Source organism: Pseudochaenichthys georgianus, chromosome 23, assembly GCF_902827115.2.
Source record: "Pseudochaenichthys georgianus chromosome 23, fPseGeo1.2, whole genome shotgun sequence".
Lineage (NCBI taxonomy): Eukaryota > Metazoa > Chordata > Actinopteri > Perciformes > Channichthyidae > Pseudochaenichthys > Pseudochaenichthys georgianus.
In genome coordinates, this window is record NC_047525.1 from 13,990,789 (window position 1) to 14,005,488 (window position 14,700).

The 14,700-nt window shown below is 39.6% G+C and overlaps 1 protein-coding gene across 2 annotated transcripts in view; it reads right to left on the reverse strand.

Moving 5' to 3' along the window:
• Positions 1 to 62: 62 nt before the first annotated feature.
• Positions 63 to 14,700, reverse strand: part of prkcq (protein kinase C, theta) — a 25,122-nt gene continuing 10,484 nt past the window's right edge. Inside the window, exons 1-16 of one of the 2 annotated variants that reach the window (XM_034075049.2) lie at positions 12,846 to 13,033; positions 10,143 to 10,203; positions 8,740 to 8,914; positions 8,631 to 8,662; positions 8,449 to 8,534; positions 7,928 to 8,057; positions 7,397 to 7,506; positions 4,023 to 4,149; positions 3,766 to 3,926; positions 3,148 to 3,321; positions 2,978 to 3,069; positions 2,498 to 2,560; positions 2,277 to 2,415; positions 1,892 to 2,080; positions 1,578 to 1,706; positions 63 to 1,028 (exon numbers count right to left, since the gene is read on the reverse strand). In XM_034075049.2, coding sequence (XP_033930940.1) covers positions 870 to 1,028; positions 1,578 to 1,706; positions 1,892 to 2,080; positions 2,277 to 2,415; positions 2,498 to 2,560; positions 2,978 to 3,069; positions 3,148 to 3,321; positions 3,766 to 3,926; positions 4,023 to 4,149; positions 7,397 to 7,506; positions 7,928 to 8,057; positions 8,449 to 8,534; positions 8,631 to 8,662; positions 8,740 to 8,914; positions 10,143 to 10,203; positions 12,846 to 12,956 — 1,938 coding nt within the window. In that variant the 5' untranslated portion in view covers positions 12,957 to 13,033 and the 3' untranslated portion in view covers positions 63 to 869. Of the gene's footprint in view, positions 1,029 to 1,577; positions 1,707 to 1,891; positions 2,081 to 2,276; positions 2,416 to 2,497; positions 2,561 to 2,977; positions 3,070 to 3,147; positions 3,322 to 3,765; positions 3,927 to 4,022; positions 4,150 to 7,396; positions 7,507 to 7,927; positions 8,058 to 8,448; positions 8,535 to 8,630; positions 8,663 to 8,739; positions 8,915 to 10,142; positions 10,204 to 12,845; positions 13,034 to 14,700 lie in introns of those variants that run through there. The other variant, XM_034075047.1, reaches the window with a different exon arrangement.

Below are 14,700 nucleotides of genomic sequence, written 5' to 3' on the forward strand. Positions count from 1 at the left end.
CAGTATATCTTTATAGATACCCCTCACATTTTGTTAAGTCATAAACAAAACAAACAACAGTATACAAACCTCAACATATTTTATTAGACATGATTTGCAATGAATAGAACAATAACAACTACAGTATGCAGCTGATCTAAGTACCTGATCCAAAATATAGCATCAATAAAACTCCTGAGGTTCAATAAGAAAATACATGTAAACTAAATCCTGCTACACACTAACGGATATCCATCCAACTGACAGTCCAGTATATCGACAGAATGACTTTACATTTATTTACACAACACATTTTAACATCTGTATCGAACATGGAGGTAAAATACTCATCAGGCAGCTAGGGAATAAGACAGGAAAGAAAACAATAACACTAATTATCTGTAACCACATGTTTTGTTTGCTTTTATTTTAAGAACTTTACCCTCACATATTATTACGAAGCTCCGTAAGATTTTTACAACACATTTTTATTTAGAAACACACCTTCAATCATGAGCGCAAAGGCAATATTTATAGGTGATATACAGTATATGCCACTTGATGAATTGTGTGTGAGTATAACGGACTTCTGGGTATGTGTTCTGGGCCTCTTTGTCTGATACCAGAAGATGAGTTTACCAAAGGCTTTTTGTGGATATTTTTGTTTTATTTTAAATGGAGAGACTTATAGACACATATACTGTCATAGTAGCCATGTCTGTGCCTTACACTAAGGACACACCCTTTAGTGGTTATCATCATAATTACAGATACAGTTGAGTTTTGTGACATTCACAGTCTAAAGTCTCTGCAGTCCATTTCAGTTTCAGTAAGTGCTGGTTGTGTGTGAGCGGCTTGTTTGTAATGTAGTAGGTTGTTTTGTCCAGTGCTCAGCGTGCTGCCGGGCGGCCCATCTCCGGGTTCACGAAGGAGAAGTTCTTGAACATCGTCTGATCAACGCTGTTGATGAGCGTACGGTCGGCACAAGACAGTCGTGGCTTCTCGTTGATAAACTCTTTGTCAAAGTTACTGCAGTCACTGGGGGATGACTGTCAGAGTGGAAGAGAAAATGCGTAAATACAAACAAAATACACCAATTGAAAGTATTATTTATCCTTAACTATTGGACTATATATATAATACATTTAACTCAATATGTTGGTCATTAGATGAGAATAGGAGTATTGGAACATATTTATACAGTATTGTATCGCAAAATAATCTTTCTATTACAGTATTGATCCTAAAAAACACTTTATACATTTTTATTTAAGGTTTACATGCAAAGATGAACTGTTGACATCCTATGTGCCCTCTTAAAGTGGTGAAATAATCACTAAAAAGGATAATGACAATGATCGTGAGAACAGCTAGGGCTAGGCAATATATCAATATTATATTCTGATATGAGACTTGATATCATCTTAGATTGTGAATATTGTAAGTGTTGGCTTATCCTGGTTCATATTAACTAACTTTAGTTGCAGCCCTATTCTTCACTTTAAAAGTAGGTAAATATATTTAGCTACCATGGTTCCTAGCAAAAATCAGGCCCTTCAAATGTAAATGAAAAAGTGAGAGCATGTGATTGCACTTACTACAGTTGGCTTGAAGGGCGGCGCCACCTTGCGTTGTTCCAGGTTGTTCCAGTCGGTGCTGCTAAAGAACTTGTGCTGTCGGATGTTTCCCTTCAGTCCAAGGCGCTCCTCAGGCTCCCTCACAAACAGCTGCGGCACAAACAAAACCAAGGTTACAAACAGGCAGTTTAAAAAAAAAGGTTTTTCCATTTAAAAAAAGCACCTAACTTGTGTAAATCCAGCCACATTGAATTTGTGAGTCAAGGAATGTTTTGCTTGTATAAATGTACTGCTTTACTACCCCTAGTACAACGTTTGAAACACACACGTCTGACCTTGATCAGAAGGTCTTTGGAGTCTTTGGAGAGCCAGTGGGGATAAAAGGGGTTGTCGGTCCGTATAGACTGAAACAGCTCCTCTTCGTCTTGGCCGTGAAATGGAGAGTGTCCGATCAGCATCTCGTAGAGCAGAACCCCGAATGACCACCAGTCTGCTGAGCTGTTGTACTTCTGACCCAGCAGTATCTGATATATAATTACATAAAGGTTAAACACATACTGTGTAGCTTTTTTTGATTCGCTTTCGAAACATTCTACATGCAGTCTGATTCTTTCCTTGGTGAAGTAATATTAATAATAATTACCACTTAAGGTACATCTGCTAGTGTTGGTTTGCCCATTAATATATAGTCTTATGTAAATATGTGTTGTGTGTGATCACCTCAGGAGCGATGTAGTCAGGCGTCCCACAGAAGGTGGAGGTCAGGGTGTCGTTCTGCATGTTCTCCTTACACATGCCAAAGTCTGCGATCTTTATGTGACCTTCAGAGTCCAGCAGCACATTATCCAGCTTCAGATCCCTGCAGAGGAGCAGCAAGATATGAGCACCAACAGTTTTTTCATCAGGTTCAGTTCTGTTTCTAGCTTTTACTGAACATTGACCTGTAAATGATTCCTCTGGAGTGCAGGAACTGAAGCCCACAGATGATTTCTGCTCCATAGAATCTGTGGAGAAACATAAATGGTAGCGAGGAAAGAAATGTGGGATGTTAGTTTAGTCTTGCCTCCTACATACTCAATCAGTATGTACTGCTTTCTGCCTGCTAAATGAATGATTTAGTAAGCCATTACCAGCAGGCTGTTAGTTTGGGGGGGATTTTGTACATGGTATTAAATAAGTATTGAGAATCTTGGAATTTAAAAGGTATTTGTATCGACTACAAAATGTTGGGTACTGTGACATCCCTACTAAGTATTGATAGTATGTGAATTTGCAATTCTGAAAACATTCACATTTGTATTCACTACACACTCCTGCCAAGGGTTAGGGTTAGGGTTAAAAGCAAGCAAAGCATCCCAACCAAACAGCACAGACCTAAGTTGGGCATCTTAACAAATGTAGCATATTGCCGGGATACATACGTGGCTCTGTGCAAATCAAATTTGTGGCAGCTCTGGATATGGAACATGAGATCCCCTCCGTTCAGATACTCCATGACAAAGAACAGGTTTTCCTGGATAAACAAAATAGGAAGGTCAGATGTGTGACTGTAGTAAATGTACAGATGAATCCAAGTGTTCCTTGGTGTTACCTTGGTCTGGAAGGTGCAGTAAAGGTGTGTGAGGAAAGGGTTTTCCCAGGCTAAAGAAAGGACCCTCCTCTCTACCATGGTGCATTCCACGTCATCGTCCATCAGCACCACGTCCTTCTTCAGAGCCTTCACTGCGTAAAACTTCCCACTTCTCTTCAGCTCGGCTAAAAATACCTGTAACAGAAAGATTAGTTAAAACTGCTGCGGCTGGACAGTTATATTTTCTTTGACACTCGCACTTCTGAAACACCTTTGTGATTTCTGCCTCCCGCTGACATTAAAGCAACTGTGGAAACCAGCGGCAGTAAGGGTTGCCCAAAATGTGTCATAATGTCATGTATGAAAGCTTTAAATTAATGCGAAGAACTAAAATATCACTGATGACATACTAATGGAAAAGGTATTCCCCTAAATGTGTCGTTTGTTATTGCGCATAGCTATAACAAGTTATTATTACTTAGAAACATACCATTAATAATGCTGAAATACTTACTTAATGAGTGTCTGGCAGATACTAAGTCTTATAGTTTGAGAAGAGTGCTGGAATCATGCTTTTGGCTGAGTTCTGCTGTAAATGCCCCTGTGTGCATTTGCTTTTCTTTGAATCAGATGCTGTACCTTGCCGAAGCTGCCTTTCCCGAGCATCTTGTGCAGAATGAAGTCATTGACGGTGAACCTGGGTTGGTCCTTCTTTGGGACGGCGTACAGAGGCTCTTCTTCTTTCAGCGCCTCAGTGATGCTGCTGTCTGCCGGTCCTTCCCATGAAACACCCTGCATCTCTTCAGGTCACGAAGCAGGAATGGGGAATATACGCGTTATATTAGAAAAACTATCGAGAATAGAGGACAGGGTGCAGGTTTTTGAAACTAATGTACCTTTGTTTGCAGGTGTAGCTGTGGCCGTTACTAACCCAGACGGAGCTCTGATAACCCCCGGCTGGTCGACACTGACTGGACCCTCTCTGCCGATGATCTCCGTTTCAGTGTCCCTGGAGCTTCTAGCCTGAAGGCAAAAGGTAGGGCTGAGATTTAAAGTCAAACATTTAGGTGGAAAGGCCTCTGAAAACAGCCTTTTCAAAAAAAAGTTTGCAAAGATTCCAAAAGTAAGGTTTATTGAAGAAGGTTTAACATTATCAATTCCAAAACTAAAAAAGTTTTGGAATGGTGTTTTTATCTTGCAAAACATTTGCTTCAACCGAAAATGGTGGCCGTTTCATATATCTCCATTATTCCCTATAATGTAGGCAGTTCAAAATGTACACGTGAAAATGTTTTGAAATTGCAGAGGTTTAGTGTGTCTCACCCAACACACTCTCACTCCCTAAGCGTCCAATAGCGACGTTTGGTCAGTGTCCGTGGCGTCCAGTTGTGACGCTCCTAGGCTCCTTCAGCGTCATAAAGAGACGCAAATAGCTTTCAACTGATTGCAATGTATTCCCATCTGCGGCGGGATTTGACGCTCGTGGAAGCACGGCATTCGTTTGTGTCGGCTGCCCTTAAAGGCAATGTGAGCGTCCATTCCCATTGGATAACGGAGAATTGTACACCCGGAAGTAAGTATTCCTCTTACTGTCGATTGATTTTACAGTGATATCTGCACTACTCATCGACTAAATAACACCAGATTATCCTTGTTGATTACACAACATTGATTGGCTTAAATTGTGTGCAATGCTTTTGTATTTTTCCCCTTCGATTCAGAGAAACACATATTTGTTCTGAGTAAAGGATGGCAGAAGACACTACACCAGAATCCCCAGCTATCGTTTGGACTACACCATGTGCTCTGTTTGACAAACCCCGTGATAGTCCTCAAGCTCTGTGATTGGAGAGTGTGCTCCGAGGGTTACCGAGCCTCGAACAGCACTTGAAATGGGATGGAACCACGGCAGACTGTCCAAAACTGGATTTGAACGGGTCCCCGCGTCCCCCCTCCCCCACCCCGTCCCCAGAACTACAAATGCTGGCTATTCTGTTTCGCAACATGTTCTCTATCTATGGCACGTCTCTACTGGGAGTTGTAGTTTTAAAAGACGTTTTCGTATTTCCCATAATAAGAATTAAACTGTGTACATCCCTGGAGGTTTAGGGGACAGGAAACACTCACATTTAAAACATATAATTAATAAATGGGTGAAAATTGCTTGTGCCCATAATGGGCAGTATTAATATATATATACCCACATGCCAGCTAAGGTCAGAAGAGCTTTATTTAACAGCTGGTCTTATGTTTGTGACCCCTCCTGTTGTTTATTGATAACATTACATTACATTAATTGATAAGCCTGAAACATGCACGTGTCAAGGTTCAGCTTAAGATAAGATATACTTTATTGATCCCAAGTTGGAACATTTGCGTTACATCAGCATGTGTAACAGTTAAATATGCAGTTGTGTTTATTTGAAAATCATTTAGTATAATCACACAAATTCTGTGTTTTATATTCAACAATTCTGTGTTCTTTATTTATTGATTGTTCAATACCTGACAAGGCCGGAGATGAAATATCTACATACATCTTATAAGAGTATAATACATTATGTATAATATCAGTTAAAATAAGTGCTTCAACATAGTTAACATTGCTGGAGGTATGCACAAATATTGATAGATGTCTTGTAATGCACTGTTGAGGAACCTGCAACCCAAGTTTTTCATTCAGTGCAGAACTACACCACAGTTGTGTAGTTCTATATGATATGTCAATAAACCTTAGAAAATCTTGAAAGGGATGTGCAAAATAGTCATTATATACAGTCTTTAATTAACTATTAGTAGAGAATAACGAGTAATGAATATACTTTATAGGGATCGTATTAATATCTAATAATAAAAATAATTAAATTCAATAACATGCTTTAACCACCAGGTGTCCCTTTATATCAGCTGTGCACCTTTATGGTGTAAATACAGCCTATCTACCAATTGGATCAAATATAAAAGTGAGCCGAATTAGTGTTGATACTGCAAGGAGACGTATTGTGTGAAAAGAAATGTAAGATGTTGTTTAATGGCTGATATATTTATGATCCACGTCACGTTTTCAGTTCCTCATGTTTGTCTAGAGGTCTTCTCATCAGGGCTCTATAAATACAGAACTACGGCAGATATGTAATATGTAATGCAGCCGAACCGTGTATTACAATGCCGTTATGTGATGACTTTCAAAGAGAAAAGCAAGCACACTCGGAATAAAGTATTATTATTTTTTTTTTTTTTAAATGTTTTCGGTCTGTTTCCGGTATTTGTTAATGACGATGTGCTGTGAGATGTGAGACTGGAATTGCACAGGGGAAAATAACGTAGGCTATCTTTAGATGCGGATTTTGTTAAACTAATATGTTTGCGCTGTGGACTAACACTATACATTGACGGGGAAGGGGGTAGCAATAAAGATAACACAATTTAAACAGTTACACAACATAACAGAAATAATATCGATAGCAGCGTCCCTAGCAACCACCTTGGTAACAATGAAAACGTCGCGATTTCCTGAAGTAATCTTCATAATAACTAGCAAACTAAAGATCATGTACATCCACTGCACACATAATCTGAAATAACAACTCATATTTCTCGCATCAAATGACATCAAAACGCATTTTAATGGCCAAACTTTAAAATAGGCATTTTCCACCGAGAATAAAACGAAGTTCGGCCATGTTTTCTTGTTCTGCAGGGAGAAATTTGAAGATCATGTGACATAGACGCCAGCCATCGGAATGAATGGTTAAAAAAACGGGGTTTGTCAAACAGAGCACATGGTGTAGTCCAAACGATAGCTGGGGATTCTGGGTAGTGTAGTGTCTTCTGCCATCCTTTACTCCGAAAAAATATTTGTTTCTCCGAATCGAAGGGGAAAAATACAAAAGCATTGCACACAATTTAAACCAATCAATGTTGTGTAATTAACAAGGATAATCTGGTGTTTTTGAGTCGATGAGTAGTGCAGATATCACTGTAAAATCAATCGACAGTAAAAGGAATACTTACTTCCGGGTGTACAATTCTCCGTTATGCAATGGGAATGGACGCTCACATTGCCTTTAAGGGCAGCCGACATAAACGAATGCCGTGCTTCCATGAGCATCAAATCCCGACGCAGATGGGAATACATTGCAATCAGTTGAAAGCTGTTTGCGTCCCTTTATGACGCTGAAGGAGCCTAGGAGCGTCACAATTGGACGCCACGGACACTGACCAAACGTCGCTATTGGACGCTTAGGGAGTGAGAGTGTGTTGGTCTCACCTGCTGTTTAGTCTCGATCATGGCCAGAGCTTCAGCCATGAGTTTCTGGTTGATCCCGCATAGGTTGGCTACTTTCTTCTGGCATTTATGATGGACGTTCATGCAGCATTCTGCACAGGAAACACAGAATTACCACCGCAGATAAAAACATGCCTTTTGAGGACGTTTTGCATTTACGATGGCTATGGCACTGATTCTACTTCCAATTTTAATTGTGTGATGCTCCAGAGGAAATAACTTTTCTGGTACTAATTCTGTTTGTTAAATATATCTGCTTCTGTAGTTGGTATTTCTAGCTCTTTTACCATCATGAATAACATGTATTATAAGTTACCCTAAATGATATGTAGTAACCTTCTAGGTCATTAAGGAAAGACAAATCGAGGAACAAACAACGCGTGTTTACTAGGCAAGTGTTCCATTAATTTAATCAGTTGTAGTAACACAAAGAAAGTCGATGTTTATGAGGTGTGTCTACAAAACATAAATTAGTAACGAATCCACAGAAATGTTAAATCTTCCGCCCCTCACCCTCACATTTGAGCCCCTGCTTGGCGAGCCCCCAGAGCAGAGTACCGCAGTGTTCACAGAACGTTGGACTTTTGTAGTTGTACACTCTAAACCTGTGCGGCATGTCGATCTTGAAGCGCTCCTTGTGGATCTGCAGGACACACATCATACAGGTCAGCATGGAGGCCCTGGCACAAATACATACTTTCTTGCCTGTAGTGCAATTGTTATTTTAAAATATAGAGAACACTTCCTGTCCCTAAACAGAGGGGGGCAGGTCTGTTCTTCTTACACTGCGTATTACAACAAGGGTCTAGTATTCTCTTTTGGTTTCATGCGTATGAACTCAGCAGCGATGTGGCTGAGGAGGAAGTGAGTCAAAAGATAAAAGCAGCGAATGAGACGAGACATGTGTGGCGTAATGATTCCTCTGTATGAGGTGATTAGTAAGCAGTATAACCACAAGTCCTTTAGTGTGACTGCTCCGACGCTATGACGTAAGAGCGTTTATGTGAAGCGATGAGTGTGAGGCAGATACTCACCATTGTTTCTTTGCTGTTGATGGCTGAACCAGTGCATTTGGCGATAACCTTGTCTATGCATTTTTTGTGAATAGCTGCGTTGCACTCTAAAAAACGAAAATGACAGTTGGACATTATGGGGTTGAAAAAAGGCACCGTTAAACTTCCAATACATCAGTGGAAAGTATTCATCCGGCACTCACGTCTGCACTGGTACCCCTGCTTGTTTAGACCCCTGCGGTGGAAAAGAACAGGAGAAAATGAGTCATTATAATGCAAAACATGATCATTTGTCGATGATAGTTTTCGTACCAGACAAACTCTTTGCAGACGGAGCAGAAGGTGGGTTGAGGGAAAAAGGTGGCGCTGAACTCGTGACATTTGACAACGTGAACTTTGGCTTGTTTGATGGCCCCTCGCCGCTGATGCAGGGCGAACAGACCCTCTCTCATTTGTCCCGACTCTTCCTCAGGCTGACCTGCAGCGTCTGAAACACATCATGTGACCTTGTATATAAACGATAAAACATGAAAACACATTTGGTAGAGCTCAGCTTTCACAGGAATGATTGTTTACTGGAAAGAAGGTTTTAACACCTACGTTTCTATTTCTCACCTTTTGTGGATTTATGAGAGTTTTGTGAGTTTCATTTTGTTCAAACCGTCTCATATGCACATTTTTTCTCTGTTGCTGACTGATGTAAATGCTGCAGTTTAATATACAAGATGGGAAGAGTTTTTACAACTAGTTTTTGACAATTTAATGTACCAATAATAGTTTGAGATTGCATATCTTTTTTTACATTAGTTTTGAAAAATATTCTTTTTGAAGACATTTTTAAAGCCACTAGATTTTAAAGAGATATTTTCATTTTTATCGATAATCATTTTGTCGATTCTTGAATTATTTTGCAGAAACATATCAGCTAATTTATACACATATTTATCCCCTCATTTGCTCATGTACTGCTTTTAATCTTATTAATCTGTAAAGAGTCTCATTGCATCTTAATATAAAAGAAAATGTGCTGCTCATGTAAATATGTGCAATATAAGATAATCAATCATGTTCGATGATTGAGTGTTTATGGAGTTCAGGAGGAAGTGCCATAGATGAAATTGCCTCTGTGTAGCAGCTGCCTTACCACCTGTTGTTCTGAGCAGCGATTTTCTATTAGCACGGTCTATTCTTAGAACACATGAGATGAGTCCTTCCTTTAGTTCTTAGTGACTTCTGAAGCATTTGGTTGGTTAATGTCAGTAAAGCCACATTGAACCACACGCACACAGTGGGCAGGGACTCAAAGGTTCTTCTTTTTAATTAGAAACATGTGGGTAGTGTGGTCTACTTTCTAAAATAACTTTATAGTGATTAAACTGTATATATTTCAGACACTTAACTGGCATTAGCCAGTGACTTCAGCAATACATAGTTTGGCTTTTAAAAAAAACGTAAGTAAACTGAAGACCACAGCAGATCATCAAGCGTTAAGGATTAAAAAAGCATTTCCTTTTTGACACCACTTTATCATTTCCGAGCATTAAGATGACTATCTTTTATTTTCACTTTCAGTTTGACTGATTTTGTTTAGAAATGTGATTTCATCGTTTCAACAAATATGAATTTGGTTGCAGATGATGGGTAACCCCAGAGTGTTGCAGTATATTGTAGTTTGAGGGGCAGCAGGTGGAGTTATATAAGTATTAATGACTCACCAGTTTTCTCCAGATAATATTTGGCCTCCATCAGCAGGCGGCCCTGTGGCTTCAGCTCCAGCTGACACCAATCCAAGAAGAACAGAAACATGTGACTAAAAGCAGCATATCAGGACAGAATTAGATGTTGCGAATGGAAAAGGGAGGGATGTTGACGCAATAAACGTACAATGTAATATTGTAACTCAAACAGACGTAGAGGACCAGAGTGGGGAGGAAATCTGAATATTTGGTTTGATTTGAAGTCTTTTCAGGGAAAAAATGTGAGTCATTTAAAAAATAAATCCAGGAACAAGTGGATGATAAACATTAGCAGGGACGGCCTAACGTGCTTATAATTAAAGATGTTACCCAGACTAAAGTAGGAAGAAGGGCCTTTTGGGACTTTTTTGCTCTCATTAGATAGATGACTGGAAATGAACAATGATCCCCAGCTGGATTTAAACTGGAGACTATAAACACCTAATTTATGTACTTTTTAACATCTAAATAAAGCATGTTTGACACTTTGGGAGGACTATAAAGGAGGAAGACACATTAACAGTTTTAAATAATTGAAATAAAAGCTTCTGTGGTTAACCTTGCAAGAGGCCAAACTAAGAAACAACTGCTCTAGGATTTATAATTCATGCTCATTATTTTCATTCCAAATAGAAAATGTCTCCTTAACTTTTTTATTGGATTGTCCTTATTATTGTATTAGTTAAACACATTAGATCTTGGTATACAGTGGTGTTATGTATTCTAAAAAGGATTTAGTTGGGATTACTAAAACAGAGCTTGTTACACAACACAAGAAAAACCCATCAAGGGTACAACATAGACTTCTTTCACTGCAGATATTTAATACATCATAGGAGGAGAGGCACAGGTTAATCTAATCAGAAATGTTATTATTTTTGCTTTCCTGGTATTACTCTCATAAAACGCATAATGAATGTAGTCTAAAAAAGCCCATTTGTTCATTTTGTTAATGAATAAAAGACGGATTACCACTTCTAACATTTACTCATTTGACTCGAAATTGAGTAAACCCATCTGGATTTTTAGCTGGAGTTGCCAAAAAGCTGGTCCAGGAAAACACACACACACACACACACACACACACACACACACACACACACACACACACACACACACACACACACACACACACACACACACACACACACACACACACACACACACACACACACACACACACACACACACACACACACACACACACACACACACACACACACACACACACACACACACACACACACACACACTTCTTCCTCCAAGGTCAGAGTCATGAAGTTTCATAATCTCAACCGTACAAACACCGCTGGGCCTGTTGCTCAATTCAACACACCAGACATGAAAAACGGGTTAGGGGTGAAAAAGGTGAGAAGGATATTATCCCTCTGGGGGTCCGGGGGCATGCTCCCCCGGAAGAAAATGTTGAATATTCCATATTTTAAAGCATCAATCTGATGCATTTTGAGATGCATTTTTTTGCCAACCTGGGGAGAGCTGGAGAAACTTAATTTCAGCCATGAGTCAAAAAATATGTATGGCCGCCGTACCACACACACACACCACACACCACACACACACACACCACACACAACAAACACCACCTACACACCACACAACACACACACAACACACACCACACACACACACACACACACACACGTTGCACACAACACACACACACACACACACGTTTGCACACACACACACACACACGCACGCCGGCACGCACGCACTGCACACACACACCACACAAGCACACACACACAAACACACACACACACACACACACACACACACACACACCCACACACCACACCACAACACACACACACACACACACACACACACACACACACACACACACACTGCCCTAAATACTCGATGGTGCAGTTTTACTATGACAGGATGGACATGAGATTATCACCTCTGAGGTTGCACTCATTGATGGGTCGAACTGGGACCTTTTGTTGGGTAAATGTGTAACCTTACAGTATGTGTATTTGTTCAGAACAACTCTTTGGTACTTCCCTTTACATGCAGTACCGCTACTTTTTACTCACTAGAAATATGTGAGAGGTGAGAGCTTACTTTGTGTTTAGAGATGTTACAGTTGCAAGAAAAAGTGAAATGTGAACCCTTTGGAATGACCTGGATTTCTGCATCAGTTGGTCATAAAATGTGTTCTGATCTTCATCTAAGTCACAACAATAGACACACACAGTCTGCTTAAACTAATACCACACAAACAATTATATGTTTCATGTTTTTATTGAACACACCATGTAAACATTCACAGTGCAGGGTGGAAGAAGTATGTGAACCCCTAGGCTAAAGACTTCTTCAAGAGCTACTTGGAGTCAGGAGTCAGCCAACCTTGATGCTCATCAGTCCACACACACACACACACACACACACACACACACACACACACACACACACACACACACACACACACACACACACACACACACACACACACACACACACACACACACACACACACACACACACCACACACACACACACACACACACACACACACACACACACACCACACACACACACACACACACACACCACACACACGGTATTCTCCACATTTAGTAAAATATATTTGATTGGTTCAGATCACACCATGAGAGTTTTAACATATATTTAAATGCTAATGTGAACACTCACCCAGGTCTCCAGCTTGCTGTTCTCCTTCTTGCATTGCGTTGCCAGAGAGTCCAGAGCCACGGTGGCCTCGGACTTGAGCTCGGCCGTGCGGTCCTTCACCATCACGTGCATGATGCGCCCGGGGTGGACGTGGGCATCGAACGTGGTGCTCCATGGGGGGGTACATGGTGGGCTTCTTCTGCTTGTGCACTTGGCCCTTCTCTGGAAAAACAAAAATGACAAAGAAGCTACTTAATTTGGCAGGTTCTTTACTTTTTGATAATAACAGACAAAAGATAAGATATTTTAGAGATTTTCACTTTTTATTTGAACTTTGATTCCAATAAATATCTAAAAATCCTGTGCGAAAACCAAATAAATGTCCTACAAAAAATTGTCATTCACTGCAGGAGTTTTAGAGTGTCTTCCCTTTTTTAAATCAGTATTTAAAATATGCTGATCTTATGGTAAAGGTGATTTAATAGTCATTAACGTTTGCCATTCATCAGCACAATGGCCTTTTATTGTGTCCTAATGCTTACAACACTGTACATAACATTAAAACATTGATACATGCTAAATGCTAAACATATCCTGCTGCCCAACATAATCACTAGAGAACCAATTTGTATTAATCCGCCAATGAAAATAGTCCCCAAAAAAAATCACCTTTTCTTATTTATGTTTAAGAAAGGTCTTCTGTAAACAAGGTAATGCTGATTTATAATATTATCAAGCACTTTTTAAATAGTGAATGTATGAATTTATTACTTTTTTTGTTAGAGATTGTACATCTTCACAAAGAACAAATTGGCTTCCGGCTGAAATCACAGGTTGGAAATAACAAAAATGTAAAATATCTCCTGCCGGATCCTTTAAGGATTCAACATAAACATTTGAAATGTTAACATCTAGAAAATGGAGAAGATTTCCCGCCAAATGGAAAACCAACACCAGGAATTAATCTCTGGGAAAACGGATGAATGTACAGTGTTTCAATCTCTGGGGATTAGATAATGTCATTTAAAAGCAGATAAATATGATTTATTTCCATTCAAATATGGTAATCTTATGCAAAGTGTCATAATGGGTAACACATTTTGTTTGCAGTACATAATCATTTGACTATATTTGATCATTATAATTAGAACAATGGGTTAATATGTCCTGTATCGTTATCGCAATATCAGTCCAAATGATCCCAATGAAGTTATTTTGTCCACATGGTGCAGCCTGATTATAGTGTCACAGTTTTGAGGGATTAAATCATATCACATGGCCTAAACACTTCTGGTAATATACCAGGAAATAATTGACATCTGCTGATTTTCCTCTGCAATATCATCACATATATCCACTTGCATAACGGCCACATGCCATGCTGCTGCCTCCAAAGTAAAGCCCGCTAAGCTTTCTACCCCTAAAGTGATCTGCAGCCTTCTCCATCATCGGCTCATCGCCAGCTGCCGTCTGATAAAAGCACACCGTGTTGTCTCACATAGTCTACACCAGCTTCAAAGAAAGTTACCTCGCGGCAAAAAGAGAGGTGACGTGTTTTGGTGTGAGCCAGTTCCTGTGTTTTTCTGTGAAAACGTGCCATAGTAGCATTTAGCTTGAAGTCTTTGCCGCCTTAAAAGAGTTTACATTTTTCAAGGACACCTCACAATTTATAAAGGAAAGCACATTTTTAGCAGATGATCTATGATCTGTTGGTGTTTGATTAAGTATGTTTATTGGAGACTTTAAATCGTATACATTTAAAGTTATTGCTTCTGCCTTTCAAAACTGGTATAAATAGCTATAATTTACGCAACATCCTTAATCCTCATAAGGGATAATTACCAAGCTTGTGGTATTATGAGTGAAGTACACTTGG